Source organism: Camelus dromedarius, chromosome 3, assembly GCF_036321535.1.
Source record: "Camelus dromedarius isolate mCamDro1 chromosome 3, mCamDro1.pat, whole genome shotgun sequence".
Classification (NCBI taxonomy): domain Eukaryota; kingdom Metazoa; phylum Chordata; class Mammalia; order Artiodactyla; family Camelidae; genus Camelus; species Camelus dromedarius.
The window spans coordinates 53192414-53213729 of NC_087438.1; the positions used below are offsets into that span (position 1 = coordinate 53192414).

At 37.1% G+C, this 21316-nt stretch overlaps 2 protein-coding genes across 5 annotated transcripts in view; one reads left to right on the forward strand and one right to left on the reverse strand.

The window, feature by feature from the left end:
- The window catches only part of THBS4 (thrombospondin 4), a 179654-nt gene that overhangs the window by 87329 nt on the left and 71009 nt on the right, over positions 1 to 21316 (forward strand). The window lies entirely within an intron of this gene.
- Positions 1730 to 16718, reverse strand: MTX3 (metaxin 3). 4 transcript variants are annotated; one of them, XM_031447280.2, is made up of 9 exons: positions 16623 to 16718; positions 16043 to 16112; positions 15596 to 15672; positions 14513 to 14605; positions 13922 to 14104; positions 13699 to 13775; positions 12881 to 13038; positions 11509 to 11597; positions 1730 to 8765 (listed from the first exon to the last, which is right to left on the reverse strand). In XM_031447280.2, the coding sequence occupies exons 1-9, from the start codon at positions 16701 to 16703 to the stop codon at positions 8658 to 8660; spliced, it is 936 nt and encodes a 311-aa protein (XP_031303140.2). In that variant the 5' UTR covers positions 16704 to 16718; the 3' UTR covers positions 1730 to 8657. The 4 variants fall into 4 exon arrangements, with proteins under 4 accessions (XP_031303140.2, XP_031303162.2, XP_031303153.2 ...); XM_031447293.2 differs by lacking the exon at positions 1730 to 8765 and adding an exon at positions 12409 to 12505; XM_031447302.2 differs by lacking the exon at positions 11509 to 11597.

Below are 21316 nucleotides of genomic sequence, written 5' to 3' on the forward strand. Positions count from 1 at the left end.
TCCCTGTGCTATACCATATAATCTTGTTTATCTATTCTACATATGCCAGTCAGTATCTACTAATTTTGAAACTCCCGGTCTATCCCTTCCCACCCCCCGCCCCTTGGCAACCACGAGTTTGTATTCTATGTTTATGAGTCTATTTCTGTTTTGTATTTATGTTTTTTGTTTTTTGGTTTTTTTTCGATTCCACATATGAGCAATCTCATAGGGTATTTTTCTTTCTCTTTCTGGTTTACTTCACTTAGAATGACATTCTCCAGGAACATCCATGTTGCTGCAAATGACGTTATGTTGATGGTTTTTATGGCTGAATAGTATTCCATTGTATAAATATACCACCTCTTCTTTATCCAGTCATCTCTTGATGGACATTAAGGCTGCTTCCATGTCTTGGCTATTGTAAATAATGCTGCTATGAACATTGGGGTGCAAGTGTCTTTTTGAAGTTGGGTTCCTTCTGGATATATGCCCAGGAGCGGGATTACTGGGTCAATGGTAAGTCTATTCCTAGTTTTTTGAGGAATCTCCATACTGTTTTCCACAGTGGCTGCACTAACCAGCATTCCCACCAGCAGTGTGGGAGGGTACCCTTTTCTCCACAGCCTTTCCAGCATTTGTCATTTGTGGACTTTTTTATGATGGCCATTCTGACAGGTGTGAGGTGATACCTCATTGTAGTTTTGATTTGCATTTCTCTGATAATTAGTGATATTGAGCATTTTTTCATGTGCCTATTGATCATTTGTATTTTTTCCTTGGAGAATTGCTTGTTTAGGTCTTCTGCCCATTTTTGGATTGGGTTGTGTTTTTTTCTTAAGTCATATGAGCTGCTTATATATCCTGGAGATAATCCTTTGTCAGTTTTGTTTGCAAAAATTTTCTCCCATTCCGTAGGTTGTCATTTTGTTTTACTTATGGTTTCCTTTGCTGTGCAGAAGCTTGCAAGTTTAATTAGGTCCCATTTGTTTATTTTTGCTTTTATTTCTATTGCTTCGGTAGACTGCTCTAGGAGAACATTGCTAAGATGTATGTGAGACAATGTTTTGCCTATGTTTTCTTCTAGGAGATTTATTGTGTCTTGTCTTATGTTTAAGTCTTTAAGCCATTTTGAGTTTATTTTTGTGTATGGTTTGAGGGAATATTCTAACTTCATTGATTTACATGCAGCTGTCCAGTTTTCCTAATACCATTTGCTGAAGAGACTGTCTTTATTCCACTGTATGTTTTTGCTTCCTTTGGCAAGGATTAATTGACCAAAAGTTTGTGGGTTCATTTCTGGGCTCTCTGTTCTGTTCCATTGATCCATACATCTGTTTTTGTACCAATACCATGCTGTTTGGATTACTGTAGCGTTGTAGTATTGTCTGAAGTCTAGGAGGGTTATTCCTCCAGCCTCATTCTTTTTCTTCAGTGATGCTTTGGCAATTCTTGGTCTTTTGTGATTCCATATAAATTTTAATGTGATTTGTTCTAGTTCTGTGAAAAATGTCCTGGGTAATCTGATAGGGATGGCATTAAATCTGAAGATTGCCTTGGGCAGTATGGACATTTTAACAATATTGGCCCTTCCAATCCAGGAGCATGTGGTATCTTTCCAAAGAATGGATATTTTAAAAAGAACAACCCTCTACCTAGCCTAGTCCTAGTACAGAACTATTTTCAACCACCCAAAAATTCTCCCCAATGGAATATTCACCTCCGGAAATAAATAACATTAAACCAGGAGTTAATAAACATTCAAGCAATTTGAGATTTTATTGTGAAAAATAGCAATTTCAACATTGTATCCAGTTTCTCATTTATGAGAATAAATTCTTTACAACAATGATCATCATCACCACTTCTGGGTATTTATACATAGTCTCTCAGTAAAATATATTCGCACTAGGCAAGGCTAGAATATTGAAATTGTGATCAACATTGCTTATTTTAAGACTGTTTACTTTATAACAGAACTATAGTATTTGTACACTAGAACAGATGTTTGAAATGTTTATCATTCAAAGATGAGCTTGATGGAACAAAACCAGTATGAGTATACATATATTTCCTATTGTCCTCTTTGCTATCAGTCTTCCAGAAAGCTAAAGTTACATTACAGACACCTCAGATTTCCACTTCAGGAATGAACAGAAAAAATGGAAAGGCATTATTTCTCAGTTTACAAAATAAAACATCAAGTCAGAAGAAGAATAAAGCTCATCTTTATGCAATTAACATAAAAGCTTGAGTACACCCGTCCTTCTCCAAGAAATAAAGATGCCAGCACTGCAGGAGAGGCAGCCAACAGTCTCAAGAACAAATGGACGGCATAGCCTTCTCTATACTGCATGACTCGCTCAGGACTGATGCAAACTCCAGCAAGTCTTTTTTTCCTGCCTTCAAGGATCTGCAATATGTAAACTCAATGATTAAAAGGCATTTCTCCGAATTTGCATGAGGAAATCTAAAGGATCAGAACAAAGATCCAACTGCTTTTCACATGGCGAGATGTTCACCATTACACCACAACTCAAACCCAAAGGCAAGCTTTCTATCAAATACACATTCAAAGCATGCATTTCCAAATATGCAACAGTATACATTGCAGAAAACAAAGAGCATCCTTACACTTGATTTGTGAACTGGTTTCATACTTTGAAATGAAATCAGACATATTTAGTCTTCTAAAATTTGGAGGTCTAGTGAGGTTTAAGTTTTTTAGGATATAAAAACAGCTGAGAGTTTAATAAAAAAAACTCTAAACCCTCATCTTAGAAAATGCACACATAAACATACAATCCTCATTTAGGCCATATCTTCAGTAACAGATCTTGAAAATATTAAATTTCCTTTGCTTTTGTCACCAAAGCAACTGTAACTTTCTATGACACTGTGTGTATATAATGACCAGCTTGTATGTGACGTTAGTGCTACAAATACCATTGCCTTTTGTCACTTTTATTTTTTTAAATATTTTCCCATTTTATTCATATATAATTGATATGTAACATTGTAATAGTTTAAGTTATACAACATAATTATTCAATATATGTGTCTATAGCAAAATGATTGCCATAATGCTTACTTAATATCCATCACTTCACATAATTACAAGTTTCAAAAAATACAACAGTTTTCTATATAAAAACACAGAACTGTTTTTTAAAAACTCTCCTTTGTTGGCTACAATATTTGATTCTTAATTTGAACTGGAGACACCTTCCTACTGTGCTCTTCTTATGATTTTCTTATTTTAAAAAAGGAAAAAGCACAGGTAATGGAAGAAAAACTCTTTTGCCATTTTTGGTTCTGTGGACATTACCCTATTACCAATAACAGCATGAGAGCCAATAAAATGTCACAAAGAATACAAAGTGAATGCAGCTATGAACTATATATTTAACACAGTGTTATCTACGACCTTGTGCAGTGAAGGTTGCAAAACCATATGTATCCCTAGAGTTTTGTCGGATATAATATTTATAGGGAACTGTGATTAGTTTGATGAGTGAATTTTCTTTTTTTTAACTTTTTTTTAATTGAGTTATAGTCATTTCACAATGTTGTATCAAATTCCATTGTGAAGCACAATTTTTCAGTTATACATGAAATCTTTTTGTCACTTTTAAAGTATAACCAAAAACAGTTTGGAAAATTGTTCTAGAATTCCAAGTTGGTTCCCTCTGTTTGATAGATGCCTAAGAAGTGGTTAGTTCTCTGAAACCAGCGGTCCACACCTCTGTACAGCTCTTCCAAGCCACCTGGGATTCTAGGGAAAGAGGCTGGACTGACCAACATGTGACCTCATGTGCCTAAACAAGCAACTTAATTAAACCTCAGTGACTCCTCCATCAACTCCATGGTCTAAGGGATTCCTAACCTGTCTCTTCCCATTTTATCACCACTCACTAGAGGGGCAGCCAACAACAGGAAACCTTTGCAATGAGCACAAACAAGCAAAAACACTCTAGGGCAGCATTTCCCTAAGTGTATTTCCCAGGACAAAAATCTCACATGACACCTACTTAAAAAAAAAATCCACATAAAAATAAATTAGGGAAATGGCATATAAAATACAGGCCCTTCTTAGAGTTTGAAACCACACCACAGCATATCCAAGGTCCTGAAAAGCCCACAGTAACTTAACTTTGTCCAACCCAGCATTTCCCAAACTTACCTGACCACATAACCCTCTACATAATAATACAAAATATATTTTGCCAAGATATATCTTGAACTGCTTCTCCAAGAAACGAAAAGATAATTTTAAAAAATCTTACAATATAATTTCAAATTAATAATGAGCATACAAAAAGACTTACTTTCCTGTATTTTTTTTTCTATAGAAGCTACTTTGTTTTGCTCTGAATAGTCTTCTATTGTAACACTCACCCTCTATTTACAAACATCCAACTCAAAGTTACCCTTTCTTACATCATTGCTCAAAAATGTTAATTCTCATCAGTAATCACTGGACTCCTCATCTGCAACAAACAATTTTTGTATGCTTTTTTATTCTGAGAGTACCTCTCCACCTCAATCACAAGAATTTTAAGCCTAGGGCAGGTAACTCAGGTTTCTAACAAATATTATTTCCCAAGAAGAGTTTGGGGCTAAATTATTTTGCAAATCCTTTAAAAACAAAAAACTCCATCTTTATATCTCTGTGAAAATCAACATTTTGAAGATCTCATGAAATTTCAATAAAACCTTTGAGGCTAGGATTACTGATCTTTGATTCATGTAACTAGCAAATTTCCTAACAATCTGTTTAAGAAATACAAAAACAGTGAAAAGTAGATGTAAATTCCACAGAGCTGAATAAGAAAAAAGGCAAAAGATAATTACTAATGCGAACAACATACACAAAAGACCACCATCACAACCCAAAATACACTATGTGGCTCTGCTCAGGACTTTAATTATATAAACAACCAAGACAAAGTCAATCACTGAATCCCTATGAGCTTAAAATAAAAAGCATGCAGACATGCCTAGCCTTCTTCATTAAAGCGTGGTCCTAGAGTGCATTTCGTGCGCTATGTAGTTGGAGAACACGTGCACAGCAAAGAGGGACTGCCACACAGAGACACAGAAGGGCTCTTCTCAAAACATTTATCCTCAAAAGTAAACCCAGGTACCGCAGGAAGAAAAAGACGTAATTACAAATATAAAATCATAGAATTTTTTTATATCCTAGGGTAAAGGGGTTCTTGGTTCTAGCTTGTTTTTTCTTTGCTGACAAGGCAAAATAGATCTTTACATAATCATTTGTTACAAACCTGAGTTTCTTTTTCCTTTAAACTCAAAAATGAAATAAATTATATTTAAGTTATATTATGTATTTATTCATCTGGAACTGAATACTATATTTGAAGCATTAAATTTTAAATCATAACTTATGTAGATAGTGATAAATTTACTCTAATGAATTTATTTTTAAAACCCTTTTATTTTGAAATAATTACAGACTCACAAGAAGTTCCAAAAATAGTACAGAGTGGTCCTATGTAACCATCATTCAGCTTCTTATCTTTACATTTAAGCATTTATATTCTGGTTTGAGAGAGAGAAAATTTTTGACAGTTTATGAAAAACTGTCAAAAAATCTGATAGACCTCGTAAATGTCTATTCCTGGAAGAGGCTCTAAGAAAACATACTACCAACTTTACCACTTTTTTCACAAGATGCTGCCTCTAAAACTTGGTTTTCTCAGATACTATCACTGTTAACCAATTTCTGCCTCTTTCGATGTCTAGTTTTCCATCTTGCAGGCTTCTGAAAATTGTAACTTAGCACTCTGAAATAAGCTTCCCTGTTCTTTCATGTTAATATATCAAGCAATATTAAATGAACAGAAGTTACAAATGGAAATCAAAATGCTTTGGATTTAATGTGGAATCACCAATCCTCTAGCACTCAAAAAATAATACAAATATACCTAGGTTGAAATTTGATTCATTTGTTAATGCCAACCTTTTAGAGGAAAAAAAAAACAGTGTGTAGGAATGACTATCCTCAATATTCTTTATAGTTTCTTTGGTATTACGAGAATGGTCAGGCTTATGGATGACCGATGAGTTTGTGGATGGAAGATCTTTACTTTATCTGACCTATTTTCTAATCCTATAATGCCAAGAAATACAAACACAAACATAGTCCCTTTTATCATATTATTCTCCACCATCACGTCCAAAAGAAAGTTGCTCACAGTCTTTAAAGACTGTGGACCATTTATCTCAGCAAATTATCCATAGCAGATCCTGACAGGTTGATCACAAGCTCTCTGCCCTATCTAGAAAGCTGTTTCTTTCCAAGAGCTTCCTATATGTGTGGCTGGTCCCTGGAGTGGTGTGTGCGATGATAGCTTCTGGGCATCTCGTTGGCTTATACCAAGGTCAACTAAGTAACCCAACATATCAGGTCTTACTTATCTAAATCATATTTTGCATCTTAGGAAAGGTAGTCTGGAAGCATCATGGCCCATACAGTATACATCTAAAGGCAGTTCAAAGCAGGAATGACCAAAAGGAAATAAATCATACTTACAGTTGTCTTCTCTACTAAAAAAATGACAAATACTTGTTATCCTAAAATGGCATCTTTTGATTAAACTTCCAACACAGCAAACATGACAGTATGCTTAACTGGCTGCATCTTTGTGTCACAAGAACACAATCTCCCACATTCTTATAAAAATGTAAAAACAGTTTTCTTACTCATGGGTATTAGTAGTTTTGCGGACAGAAAAATTTACATAACCCAGTATAATCTTTTGACTTTGCCCATGGAGAAACTCGGAGTTAAATTTACCACTTGATTTTAGAACCTGCTAGGTCTATTATAGTTCTCTCTCCAACACATTTTTTATTTTTTCAAAAAATAATTTTAGTCATCCTGTTTTACACGTGTTTGACAATCATAAGCCACTTCAAATGCTTTTTGGAAGTTTTAATAGAAATCATAATTGAAAACAACTAACCCTGACTAAAGCATAAACAGATGTCTGATTAACGTGCTAACCACCCTTCTCCAAGATACATCAATTCCAAGAGGACAATAAAGTCCTGCGGTCATAATTTCCAACATAGAATATTCATACAGATTTCCAATTGCTGGGATCCAATAGAAGTCTAACACGTAACACACACCCTTTCCCACCTGTTGCAGAAGTAATGTGAAACTCATGAGTTACTTTCCCTCAATGCATCCAAACAGATGAACAAGATTTTGAACACTACCACGTTTCACATTTAATTAAAACCTTCAAGAAAAAATATTTACAGTGACTTAAAGACTCTTGTATAAATAGCTACCTAGATACGGAACAAATTGAGAGATACAGGTCAAAGCTGAGCTCAACTTAGCTCAAATTAGACAAATCTCTTGACTACAAAGCTGTTTTCTTAACCTGGGGGTTTCTGCAGGATGTGATAAGATTTGCTGAGCACCATAGTTGTCTTTTAAGACACTAATCAAAAACATGGTCCTGTATTTAAAAAAACCCAGAAGTGGTTTTAGGACAACAGCAGCACCTCAGCCACTAAAATAAGTAAGATTCTATTATAAGTAAAAATTACCTGCACAGCAAATCCTTTAACCATTCAGCAACCAATACATAGAAAATGTTCTTAAAAATCAACTGCTATTTCCAATTATTCCATTGGATCCTTCCACTGTAGTTAAATTATATGGAAAATAATTAGTTGTCATAAAGCTTTTGACCACATGATATGTTTCTTATGAAAGAACACTGGTCTGACCCAAGCACGGTGAACTCGGACCAGGCGCACAGTAGGTACATCTATTACTCTGTCGGTGGGCCCCTCCTGCGAGGTATCTAACACCTGGGCAAGTTTCAGTGAGACTTTACAGCCTGGCATAGTGACAATGACCAACACATTCAGCTCTCCTGAAATCAGTCCAAGAAAGAGATGACTAGAGTTAAAGATGTACTACGAATACACAGGTGTAAAGCTCCAATAAATTAAAAGAGCCCTTGCTCACCTATATTGAACTCATCAGCAAATACTGCTATATTGAAGTGCATATAGTCAGACAAATAGTGTATGTAACCACCTTTAATATTTATATATTTCCCCAAAAGATTAGACTTATGAGAGCGTAATTTAAAAACACATTCCTTGTTGCTTTTTAAAGTTAAATACAGGCTTTTCTATTGAAGTAAATAGAATATTAGAATAATATACTTTTCCTAATGTCTAAAATAGGCATCAGATTTCTAACCAGAAGAAAAAGGCCTCAGCCCAAGAGCCACAGATTAGATATTCAAACTGGGCTAAGGAAACTAAATTAATAAATTAACTTGAATAAATTAAGAGTGCACATTCAGAACAGAAGTGGAGCTTTTGGCCAGCAAATGTGAACCAAAGACAAAAATCTGCCGAGGTTAAGGCAGATTTTTTATATACAGTACAATGTGTTTTCTTTTTTCCCCAAGTTCATTTAACATTCACGTTGATGTTAGTTAAAGTGCATTGCCAAGCTAAAACACAAGCTTCCTAGCTAAAAAGAAATTGCTGTCATAGAAAGTTCCTTTTGTTTTAGAGTCTTCCTTATACCCATTTATGACATTTTCTTGTTTGCCCTCGCACACTTAGTGAGATTACTGCAACAATTATACAACTTTGGATACAAAGCATGATGACTGTCAGGGTGACAGTCGTAAGGAATTACTTTCTTCATCTGCTGGAGTCAGTTTAAGTGTTGGCAGTTTCCGAGGAGGAAGCTGAGGGCTTTGGCGAAGATTGTCATCCATCTGTGGAAAATACAAAAGGTACATCTGACTAATGGCTGTGGCTCCACTTACATGGACTGTGGCCTCCCCATCCAGACTACAGTCTTGACGAGTGCAGAACCTTACATTCCCAGGACTGCTAGAGAGACCTTTTTCTTGCAAATAATCTCTTAAAAATTCTAAACGTCATATCTAAATACTAGCTGACTCACTATATGTATAAAGGCAGTATGGCTCATTCTTGATGCCTTCACAAAATTATAGTAATTCCACAAAGTGAACAGTCTACTGAACTCAGCCATAGCACAACCTGGTTTAAGAGATCTTCTAATAGAAATATAAAAGCAAAATTTCTGTTACACTAAGCTCCACGGTTTACATAGTATGTTCATGTACAATACCTCACTTGATCTTCCCAACACAATTATAAAGGAAAAAAAGGCACAATCATTCTCCATTTTACAGATTAGAAAAATGAAGCTCAGAAAGGTTACCAAATTTGCATTAGGTTGCAAAGCTACTATCAGAGCTGAAATCTGAACCTGGGTCTTCTAACAGTATTGTTCTTTCCTCATTGCCTCAATAAAAATGACCTAACTCCACTCCAAAAGATCACCTCTTTTAGGCTTCCAAGGGAAGCTAGAAAAAGACAGAAAGGAAGACAAATTATTAGACCTAGGCACTGCAAACATTGGGTCAGTTCTAAGTCTGCTCCAGAGAAACAAAGTAATAAGGAGCATACTGAGAAAGTACCCAAGAGTTTCAGACTTACCCTAAGGAGGGCACTAGCATCCCTGGACATGCTAGAAGAGGGGTTATTTAGAACTGAGTCAGACCTTAGAAAACTACCTTTAACCAGCGTACCGCACATCTTGAGTGCAAGATTCAGGTCCTGGGGTTCAGCTGCCTCATAAAAGACTTGAAAGCAGCTGCCATCAATGACCACAAACCAGCAAGATATACACAGGTGCTTTAAAAAAAAAAAAAAAAACAAACCAGCAAGATAGAGAATCTTATCAGCCACTTGATAGGCAGGCTTTTTGAGAGTTCTGAATACATGCAGAGCAAAACTCTCCCTTATCTTCTCAAGATGCTTTCATAAAGCAGAGAGGAAATATTTCAGCAGAGGTACAGGGGATTTATAGGAAAGGAAAGAGAATAAAAAATTAACTCTTAATTTTCCAATAGGAAAAAAGTATTCCCAGTGAACTATTTGAATCAATTGTGTTAGATGGCTTTTTTCCTTGCAAAAACTAAGTTCCTCAAACATAACTCTTTCTTTCTTTAAAGTTTAGTTTTTCTGTCCAAATGGTGAACAGTGGTAGCCAATAGAATTTGTTGTTCTAATATGCTGTAGCAAACAGTGAAGTGTACTGAAGATCAGAAAGGAGGTGGGATGGGAGGGGGCAGTGGCAGACAGAGGTCAGGAAACTTCCGGTAATTGTTGATGGCAAGATGGAAGAGTGCAAAGTGCTAATGGGGACTCTTGGTTTCACTTTCTGCATATGTAGGGATTTCATGGTTCCCTTCACTTGTCTGTAATGAATCTGCCACAGATAGAAATAGAAACTACACTGGATAGCCTTCAACTAGCAGAGAAGTGTCTAAAACAGTCTGAGAAATCTTTCCATTCTCCACACTTAACTTTCAATGTATTTCCTCTCATGAGATTTCCTGAGTTAGGCTAAGAATTAAGACAAGCTTGGCTTTCATTCAATTTACTCAAACTTTAATAAGAGATATGTGAAATACCATACAAAGAAACAGAATGGTCATTCCAGAGAGTGGCAGTTATAAACCAGGCTATTAGTAGTAAATACGTAATTTTATTCATGAGTTAAATGGCTAACTGCAAAACCCATGCTGGAATCCAATTTCCAGGGTCCAAATTCCCCCTCCAGCTCTTGCCAGCGGAATGACCTCAGGCAGGAGATACTGTAAGCTACTCTTGAAGCTTCAGGCTCTCATCTGTAAAATGGGGATAACAGTACCTGCACAACACCTCACCTGTTGCGAGGATTAAATGAGATAACTCACATAAATCAGTCCTCAAGAACTGCTAATCAGTGTTATCAGGCCGCATCGTATAAAGAAAAAAAAGTAAGTTTATTAGACACTTGGGGAAAAAATGCATAACTGTCGTATTTTTCCAATTAGAATCACCCTTGAAATTTCATCGTTGGCTCTCTCTCTTACCCAGTTCCTCAAAATCTCTCACACCAAATGCATACTCCCAAGGTGGAAAAATATCCACACTGGGGGAAAAAACTGTAGACATCATTTAGAACAGAGAGGATAGGAAGGAGACAAATAAAACCATTTATGTAGAAAAAGAAAAAAACCTCACAGTGCTATTAGCAAGAAAGGAGAAGCACAGGCACTTACAATCTCAAGAAATTTTAACCCTCAGAGGCAGAGAGGCAGACAAGCAAGCAAGAAGTGTTTTCTGTTTGTCTCTCTCTCTCTCTTTTTTTTTTTTTTTTTTTTTAAGCCAGGCTTTTGGATCTCCTACCTTGAAAAGTGTGGTAGAAGTAAACACAATACCATTTATCATCAGATTTTCCCCTGAAGCAATCAAGCCATTACTGGCTTCAAAACAGTTACTTTGTACAACTTTAGTAAATATATATTAAATAGCTTCCTGGAAAAAAAAACTTAAAAAAAAACTAAAAGGGTAAAGTTAATGCATAACCCAAATTACAACATTAAATGCAGAAAGGAAGATACTCAACTAATACAAAATAATGATTGAAGTAAACTTGACCTTTTCAATCAAGTTGGACTCCTTATTTACAAGCTGTGTGAGTTTCTGCAGATTTGCATCTACCGTTTCTTGTCCAGCAGGAGAGATGCCTAAGAAGCCAGGACAGAAATCAGAAAGAGGAAATTTTGAAAGCCTTACAAGCTGTTTAGATTGAAAGAATTTTGAGTCTATCCACCCTGCTAAGTGCCCCATCCCCCACCCCACCCCCTAAAAAAGTGACAAACCATTCTAGGTTCAAAGGGAAAGTTAAGAGGGATAGTAATGCTCCAAAATCAAACCTTACGCAAAAGGACTACATGTGTCCTTAGGGAGACCCTGCCAGCCAAGTGTTATGCAGACAGCCAAAGTAATTAGTAAGAGCCCAGCAGTCCTCATTTCCTTCTCAATTCTGAGTTGTACCTTTCCCCACCCATTCAAATGGGTCTTTAGTTACAACTATTTGAACAGCTTTCTAAGGTCCAAACAGCCATCCACCAGGCATCCGAAGCATTTGGAAGAACTTAAAAAAAAGAAAAAAAAATACAGATTCCTGGGATGTATCCCTAAGAGATCCAAATTCAGTATATCTGGTATAGGATCCAAGATTTTCTATTTGTTCTCTAGTCAGGTTTGCTAACCACTGCTCCAAAGTAACGGGGTTGAAAGTTACTCAGTTTCATGACTTCCAAACAACTAACCCTTCCCTTGTTATACACTTCCCAAGTGTATCATATACAAAACACATCACCCACTATAAACAACAAACTGTCCCTAAGCCAACTATCCTTATAACTTCCATTTCTTAAAAGGACAATTTTTGCCAGATCTCCCAATACAAATTCAGTATTACAATCACTAAGCGCAAAGCCCCACACTCCCAGAGTCAGATGCTAAGTGACAGGTGCCCTCTATTTACTATACCTCCAGTCTGATGCAATCAGTTTTCAAGTAGTGGAATCATGGGAGTGTACCTCACCAAAAGCAATCTGCTGCTGATTTCTGTTCACCCAGGAAAATGCTAGAAGCAACATTTAAAGTAATTGCCCATTTGCATTAGGATAAATGCCATCTTTCAGCAGGGACTCAATAAATATGTGTAGCTAACTTTTAGAAGAAAATGACCCACTTCAAAGGGGCAATAGTTAAAGAACAAGAAGCAAGAAATGTATAAAATCCCTAAGAACAGACAAGGCAAATATTTATTTCTCTATTTAAATAAGAACTAACACATGAGAATAAAACTAAAGTTGGAACTTTTTAATGTTCTATAAACCAGCATTTAAAGACAATACACAAACTTCTTTAACAAGTAATGAATTTGGCTTATACATCCTGAGGAGAATATGCAAATATTCTATGCAAACAAAAATTAGCTGAAGAGAAACCAGCCTACCTTCAAGACTAAGCCTAAAATAACTGTTTAGGATGTCATCACAAAAGCGACACAGGTTGGAGAGCTGTTTCAAGTGTTCTTGTAACTGAACTTTAGGAAAGGGTACTTTATAAAGAGGTGCCAGGAAACCAAACACGTAGGCATCCAAGGTTGAAGGCCTAAAAATAAATTAAGGATTTTTTTAAAGCATGTAAGAAAATACTAATTTGGGATTATGTTTAAAATTTTTTTTTCTCAAATACATTTGTCAGTTCTGAAGTATACAATATAGTCTTTTTTTTTAAATTGAAATAGAGTCAGTTACAATGTGTCAATTTCTGGTGTACAGCATAATGTCCCAGTCATGCATATACATACATATATTCGTTTTCATATTCTTTTTCATTAAAGGTTATTGCAAGGTATTGAATATAGTTAAAGGTTTACTACCCATTCCGGCTTATAAAAGTGATACAACTAGGGTTTTACTCGTTAGTAGTTTTTTTTTTTTTTTAATACTCTACCATGTATTTTATTTAGAAGAAAATTAAGTTGTAAATTTAAGGTTCATTTTTATTCACAAGTGTTATACAGAAACTGGAGACAGGGTGGGAATAGCCTTAGATGTTTTAAATTCACATACGCAGCACATTAAATCAATGTTAGATTACCACCAACAGAAAAAGTTTCCTATAGTAAAAGTTCATTAAATATTTTTTTTAAGTGAAAAATTCATTGAGGGGGAGGAAGGAGGGAGGACAAGGGAACTTGCTTTAAATAACTGCTCACTGAATATATGCACACAAAACATCAAATGGTTTTTAAGGGGATGCACTCACGTATCTCCAAAGAAAAACTGAGATGTTCCCAATCTGTTTGACAGAAGATTTAGGCACTCCTTGGCATCTCTGTATATCTAAATAAGGATAAAATTACATCTCAAAACTTGGAAAGATGCTCAAAACTCCTTTTCAGGCAGGCATCTATAGGTACGTTCATCTCCACTCTCTCTCTTGTCCCTCCTCAGGAGGGCCCTTGCTCTGAAGGTGATCTCAACCATACCTGAGCTTCTACTTCTCGGAGGTGGTAGAGCGGGGGCTCTCCTCTGGTCAGGAGAATCCTGTTCAGTGCTCCCTTAGACATTCTTCCAGGTAGGATCAAACTCAAGGGAAAAGGAATTTGTGATGCAAACCATGGCTTTGTCACAGAAAAGTAATTGTCACTCTCAACCCAGAATGTGTGAAGCTGCAAAAAGGAGGAAGAAAAACACTACAAAAATATTCCTTTAAAAGCAAGATTACTCAATCAATGTGAAAGTTTTTCATAAATATCTCTGAATAAAATGACTTCATACAAATTGTCCAGTTAGAATGACTCAAGAATAAATCATGATTTTTTTTTAAATCAAGATTTTTAAACGTGTGAGTTTTGCTGACTGCTCTGAGTGCTCCAAGCAGCCAGAATAAGGAACACAGTAGATTATTCGTGTTGTTTCACTAGTTGGATGTCTAAAAGAATCCAATTACATGAAAGAATCAGGATTAATATGTAAATGAAATTTTCTCTTAAGCCTTTTTCATTATTTTTCTTCTAAACAGACTAAGTATATTTTCAATAGCTCACTAAAATACTATAATATTCACCAATGCTCACCATTGCAGGAAGAAGCTTCTCTTCAAGGAGAGCAATGTAAGCCAGTGTATCTGCCCCTTGTTTTGCTGAGAGCTCATAATCAGCATTATATTTCTATTAAAAAATAGAAAACCCAAAAATCTCCTAAGTCAACAGCATCCCAAAATGGTGAAGCTAAATAAATTAGGATTCCTATTCTTCCTCAAAACTGGCTACCATATTAAAAGGGGAAGAAACACAAATTCAGTGACAAATGCTGCTTAATACAAATAAAATTCTTGGCATTGCATCATGCACACAGTAAGGAGAATACGCGTTAGTTTTAGAGGTTTTTTAAATTAACTATTATTTCAATGACTGTCAATGACCTGGTTTAGTTTAGTGCATGACATGTAATACAAACTTAATACATAGAAGCTATTATTATTTTTGTTAACAATAAGGAGAAAGTTCTAATTAGTTGCATTTCACCATGAAAAGAGAAAGCCTTCAAATTTAGGAAAGTTCTAAATTGTGTTGATACAAGATTTTTTTTAAGTATTGGCAAAACCAGTAATTTTTGCATTTACATAAATCTTTACATGTTTAAACATTTTGGATACATTATATAAATCTTTGAATGTTTAGACATTTTGGATACATTATTTCATGAAACATTTAACTGCAACTATTAGCTTATGCTTTTAAAAAACAAATAGTTGCTAGTAGATGGGAACTCAGATCTCAGACCCAGCACAAAATGTGTAGCAATTATGTGACTAAATTCACAATCATATCAATAAGTGTAATAGTGAAGATGGCTAAATTGAATCTGCTTATATCTAAACTTCAATAAAAGCCAATATTATAAAATATAATAATATAATATATAAATATATAAAATAATATATAATATAAAATATAAACTGACTGTAACTATATGGCTTTCAAATCACAGTACAACTAATGATTTAGAGCACTGACTCTGAAGTCTATTTTTATATCAAACCCCATGTATCTCCAAAAAATAATTCTAAATTTAAAAAAAATTTTTATTAAAAAAAATTCTTTTAGAAAGTAACATGCAGAGATCAAGAAGCTAACTCTTCAAACAGAACCACCCACCTGTTTTCTTAAAAAGTTTAGTATTTTTGCTGGCTGAGAAACAATATTGTCTTCACTTGTCAAAACTGGTACATCTCCTATAATCAAAAAACAGTTTACATACAAGGAAGCATTTCGATTTCCTCTGATGATATTCCAGTATCCTAAAAACTATACCAATCACATTTGGAGGAGGAAAAAATGAGTAAGTCATTTTAGGTTTTTGCCATTTCACAAAAAAACAGTTCTGGAGAGCATTTTCATTTCTCATAATTTCCACTCATTTGGTTGTCCTTTGAAGTATTACTCAGAATGATCAAAACATAAGCAACACACAGCCAAGGTCATATGGTGAGAACTAAAACCCCAAGGCACTCCATGACTACATGCCTCAAAGCTTTAAACGGGGGTGGGGGGTAGGGGTGCATAGAGAGGGCAGAAAGGAGTGTTTAAAAGTTTACACTGTACCTCTTGAACCTCTCCAGGTGTTATCTATGACATTGACTTTCAGGGGTGCACCAGAAAATTTGGCGTAAGCCTGAAAGAGAATTTGCAATAAAACATTTTAGACTGTGAGTACGTATTGCAATTTTCCGAGCAGCTTTACTTCAAAGCCCGGTCCCCCGAAGGCAGAAACGCCTGATTCAGTGACTGCGTCCCTCCCCAACCTCTAGCCGGGGATTGCGCGCCAGCTACGAGGCTTTCGGGGACTTTGCTCCCCCAAAAGGTTCGGGAGATGCAGAGAGGGGAGCGCGCGCCTCCTGCTTCGGGCTTTCACTCCACCGCCCAGACAGCTTTGCAAGGCTGAGAAAACTCTGAGCAAAGCGGAGAAGCCACGATTAACCCGCCAGGCTTTGGCGGGGTCACAGGCTAGGCTGTAACTCGTTGGATGGGAGGGAGCCCAGGGCCGTGCAGCAAGCAGCGCCCCGGCTGGCCTGGGCCCGGGAGCGCCGCGGGGAACCACAGCTAGCCGCCGGGGGCCCGGCCCGCCTCGCGCCTCTGGCCCCTCCCCTTCTTTCCCGCGCCCGGGCCCGCGACGCGGCCTCACCATCACCACCAGGGACTCGCTGTGCACCGACGGGAGCCCCCAGCCGCCTCCCCAGCAACTGAGCTCCAAGGGGGCCGCCATCTTGCCGGCGCCGGCCTTTCCTATCCCGGAAGTACTTTTGCCGCCTAATTTCCGGCACGTGGAATCACGGGGGCGGGGCGAGGGGGAGGGAAGGGTACTTTGGGGATTGGGAGAGAGATGTCAAGGACCCCTGAAGGGGTGAACAACAGCACCCTTACCATCAGCTTGGCCAGGGGTTAAGGTTTCTGGGCCATAAGTCAGACAAACTCATTCCTTAAATATTTACTGGATGCCTAATATGTCCCAAGCCCTTTGAACATTACTACCCTGGGCCTAAACTAATCCATTTGTAAACCAGGCATGACAGTTTATTCACAAGATTGTTGTGTTTAAAATTATGATGCGGAGGTGAAGAACTTGGCATACAGTAGGTTCTTTGTAATTGACTCCTTTCCCTCAAATATTTGGCTTTTTCCTCTTTCCACTCTCAATCGTGTCATCTTTGTGTTCACTTGCTCGACGCTCCTTAAAAGGAACCCTATTCCTGAAGTTTGTCAAGTGAGCTCTACTTTCCTTCAGTCTGGAATAGCTGTTTCCCCTGCCACTGTTCCTTCAAAAAATGAGCTTAACTGTCACCTCCCTGGGACGAGTTTCCAAAGTTAAGAATTTCCGGGTTCCTGCAGCTTCTGTACATACTTGAACTGTAACTTGTATTGAATATAGGCCTTTTGTCTTTCGACGTACTGGAAGTTCTTTGAAGAATGAACAGGACTGGCTTCACAGCTGTGAGACCTCTATAGTCACACAGGGCCCTGTACTTCAAAGAGCCCACACTTGCCTTCATGTTATGGTGCCATTGTCTTGAAATTCTTAATAATGTTTGAACAACAGGCCCTGCACTTTTAATTTAGACTGCACCCTGCAATTCACATCACCAGTCGTGTCTGTGGGCCAAATCGGCATGAACTAAATGTTTCTTGACCATCAAACTGACAATTTCCCAGAAAAACTGAGGAAAAAGAGGAATGCCATGATCCTAACATGCTTACTGGGTCTTGGAATTAGGATTTGGGTGCCAGGTTTTTTTCTAGAGTTATGGTAGTCTTTCTGGGATACCCTCCCAGTTATTAACTTTGTATTCTTTCCTTTCTTCCACCCCACTGAGATGGTTGGGTCCCTTTAAACAACTGAGAACTGGAAAGAAACCTGTACATATTTTCATAAAATTACAATTCAACAAATAATTGCTAAGCACTCCCTTACTGTTTACGTAGCCATCCAATCTGCTCAAATCCTGGTCTCAATCTGCTAAAATCCTTTTTCATGTTTCAAAGGCAAGAGTTCTCAGAAGTGGGAAGGAAAGGTATGTCGAAGGTGAGATTCCATTCACAGTGCTTTAAACTGTGAAATATGTAATATACATACCATTAAAATTAAATGTCAAAATATTTATTGAGTAGCTACTATGTCCAAAACACTGGAAGGCTCTGGGAGAATACAGAGATAAATAAGACATGATTTCTGTCCTCAGGAGTTTGTAGCTTATGAAGGAGACAAAGAATTAAGTATAAGAAATCAGATTACCATGAGTAAAGTTAGAGATAAAAATAAAATAATATGGAAGCACAAAGCAGGAATGATGCATCCTCTGTGGGATTAGTGGAGGCTGTCTGTTCAGTCTTCAGTATAAAGAAGGTAATTCAACTTTCAGACTCAAGTAATTGGACTTCCCTGTTTAGAGGATTAAAGTCTCAAGCCGTAAAGCTCAGAGCCCATACACTACAATCAAACATTTGTAAGAATCATACACAGAGAATGTAGATTACTTGAGTTATGTTTATAAGATGAAGGTGAGGGTGAAAGTGGATGTACATTCTTCGTGGACACACAGTAGAATTACTCAGTTCACCCTCCTCCCTTACTGCTGCTGTTACTTACGACAGTTTCATTTGCATTAAAGAGAAATGAAATCTGTTAGCACTGAATTGAGACAGAGCAAGCTGTTGCTTCTGATGAGAGAATCCTTACACACAGGTTTACTTGTGCCTTACTTTATAGCAAACTTTTATTGCTGCAATTCCTCTTGAGAGTCGGTATTTGCTAGATTCAATTTTAAAACCCTAGTGCAGTTGATTGCACAACCAGGCTGAATATTGTTCCAGAGAACCACACAGAAAGCTGAAACCTCAAGGAATTATGCCTGGTATGGGTAGTTGGCCCCTGTGCCTTTTTCTGGCTGCTGAAGAGTATTGTTCAGCATTCATCAGAATCATAATTTCAGTTTCCTACCAGGAAGCATACTGTCTGCAAAACATTCACGTATGTGTGGGATGACCTGAATCACAGCTTTGTGATGAGTATTCCAGACAATGTTTTGCCAGAAAAAGAAACCTTATTTTTCAAAATATAGACATTAAAAATGGCTTCATCTAATGATAGTCATCTGAACTCAGAGGACCTGATCTTGGCATTCATTCCTATCCCTCATGTGTTTCTTAACTTAGGAGCTACGGTGCAGGTTCTATTAGGATCTTTTGTCTGGGTGGTTAAGAACCTGTGAAGTGGTGCTGTTAGCAAAGATGAAAGGTTTGTGACAAGTGATCATGCGTTATGAACGAGAGAGCCTTGAATGTCACTTTCAACTCTAAAGTTCTATAATTCAGCTCCGTGTTCAAATATGAAAACCCAAGGGAGGAAAATAACAAACACCAATTAGAAATCAGAGAGCTGGTTTCCTGACTTTGTTTCTAATTAGCCATGTGACCTTGAGCCAATCATCTTACCTTTACTCCTCAACTCATTCACTTATAAAATGAAGGTTCTTTTACCTCTGAGACACTATCATTTTACCTCTGAGATATAACATTGATAGTTGACATTCATGGAGCAATTTCTACACAACCAGAAATTGTTTAAAGTATCCTATATAACTCATTTGATATTCATAGTGAATCCATGAAGTAGGTGCTGTAATGTTCCCCAATTTTCAGAGAGGAAAATAAAGGCACAAAGATGTTAACTAACTTTCCCATGGCCTCCTAGCCAATAGGTGATAGAAGCAGGATTTGACCCAGACATTCTGGGCTCATACTTTTTTTATTTTTTTGAGGTATAGTCAGTTTAAAATGTTGTGTCAATTTCTGGTGTACAGCCTAACAGTTCAAGCATACGTATACATACATGTATTTGGTTTCAAATTATTTTTCATTATAGGTTACTACAAGGTATTGAATATCATTCTCTGTGCTATACAGAAGAAACTTACTGTTGATCTATTTTGTATATAGTAGTTAGTATCTGCAAATCTCAAACTCCCAATTTATCCCTTCCCACCCCTTTCCCCACTGGTAACCATAAGTTTGTTTTCTATGTCTGTGGGTGTTTATGTTTTGTAAATAAGTTCATTTGTGTCTTTTTGTTTTGTTTTGTTTTGGATTCCACATACAAGTGATATCATGTGATATTTTTCTTTTTCTCTTTCTGGCTTACTTCACTTCGAATGACAATCTCTAGGTCCATCCATGTTGCAGCAAATGACATTATTTTATTCTTTTTTATGGCTGAGTAGTATTCCATTGTATAAATATATCACCGCTTCTTTATCCAGTAACTTGTCAATGGATATTTAGGTTGTTTCCATGTCTTGGCTACATTATTGTAGACAGTCCTGCTATGAACATTAGGGTGCATGTATCTTTTTGAATTAGAGTTCCTTCTGGATATATGCCCAGGAGTGGGATTGCTGGATCATATGGTAAGTCTATTTTTAGTTTTTTAAGGAATCTCCATACTGTTTTCCATAATGGCTGCAGCAGACTACGTTCCCACCAGGAGTGTAGGAGGGTTCCCTTTTCGCCACACCCTCTCCAGCATTTTATCATTTGTGGACTTTTTAAAGATGGCCATTCTGACTGGTGTGAGGTGATACCTCATCGTAGTTAGGATTTGCATTTCTCTGATAATTTGGGCTCATACTCTTAACCACTATGTCATTCTGCCTGTAGCCCTATAAGAGGTCCATTAAAAATCCTAGTTTCACTCAGTAGAATTATCAGTGCCATATTACTATCATTACTTGTTTAATAATTTTTTTTAGGATTAAGCCATTAAACAAGCTCATTAGGCAACTTCTATATGCTCAGCACCCTGCTGGGCTGTCAGGGGGATTCATGCTTAATAAAACAAGGCCTACGTATCTGAGGTAGCTAGAGATGATTAGCAGGCACCATTCTGTCAGGCAGACCACAAGTCTAACGTGGATTTAGACGAAGGCTTTAGTGTGCTGCAATGCTTGGCAAAGGCCTGTTGGGAGAAGTAGGACCTTAGCTAACCTTGAAGGATGGCTACAGTGAGTTTAGATCGGCACAGCGGAGGGCACTCCACTGGGCTGTGCTACACAAGTCAAGGCATATGAAGGTGGCAAAGAATCTGAAGATAAGTAACTGGATGCTGGATTTGATAATGAGCTGGAGACTGATCAGAAAGAGTGGTGATATTAGTGGTGATATTAGAAGGCATAAGGATACGTAGTTTTGAGGAAGTAGAAAAGAAGAGTAAAAGTCTTAGTACAACATGAATGGATTCACATAGTCATGGATGGGAGTTGGAATGCTGTTGTTTCGTGGACATCAGAGAAGGAAGGGTTTTATGAATACATAAATTGTATGATATGA

Excerpts from the sequence above, each read along its gene's own strand:
- MTX3 (XM_031447280.2), bottom strand. The coding sequence starts at position 16,703 with ATGGCGGCCCCCTTGGAGCTCAGTTGCTGGGGAGGCGGCTGGGGGCTC. Across the intron at positions 16,113-16,622 it reads GCGAGTCCCTGGTGGTGATG|GCTTACGCCAAATTTTCTGG; the intron begins GTGAGGCCGCGT and ends ATTCTCTTTCAG. Across the intron at positions 13,776-13,921 it reads TCCGAGAAGTAGAAGCTCAG|ATATACAGAGATGCCAAGGA; the intron begins GTATGGTTGAGA and ends ATCCTTATTTAG.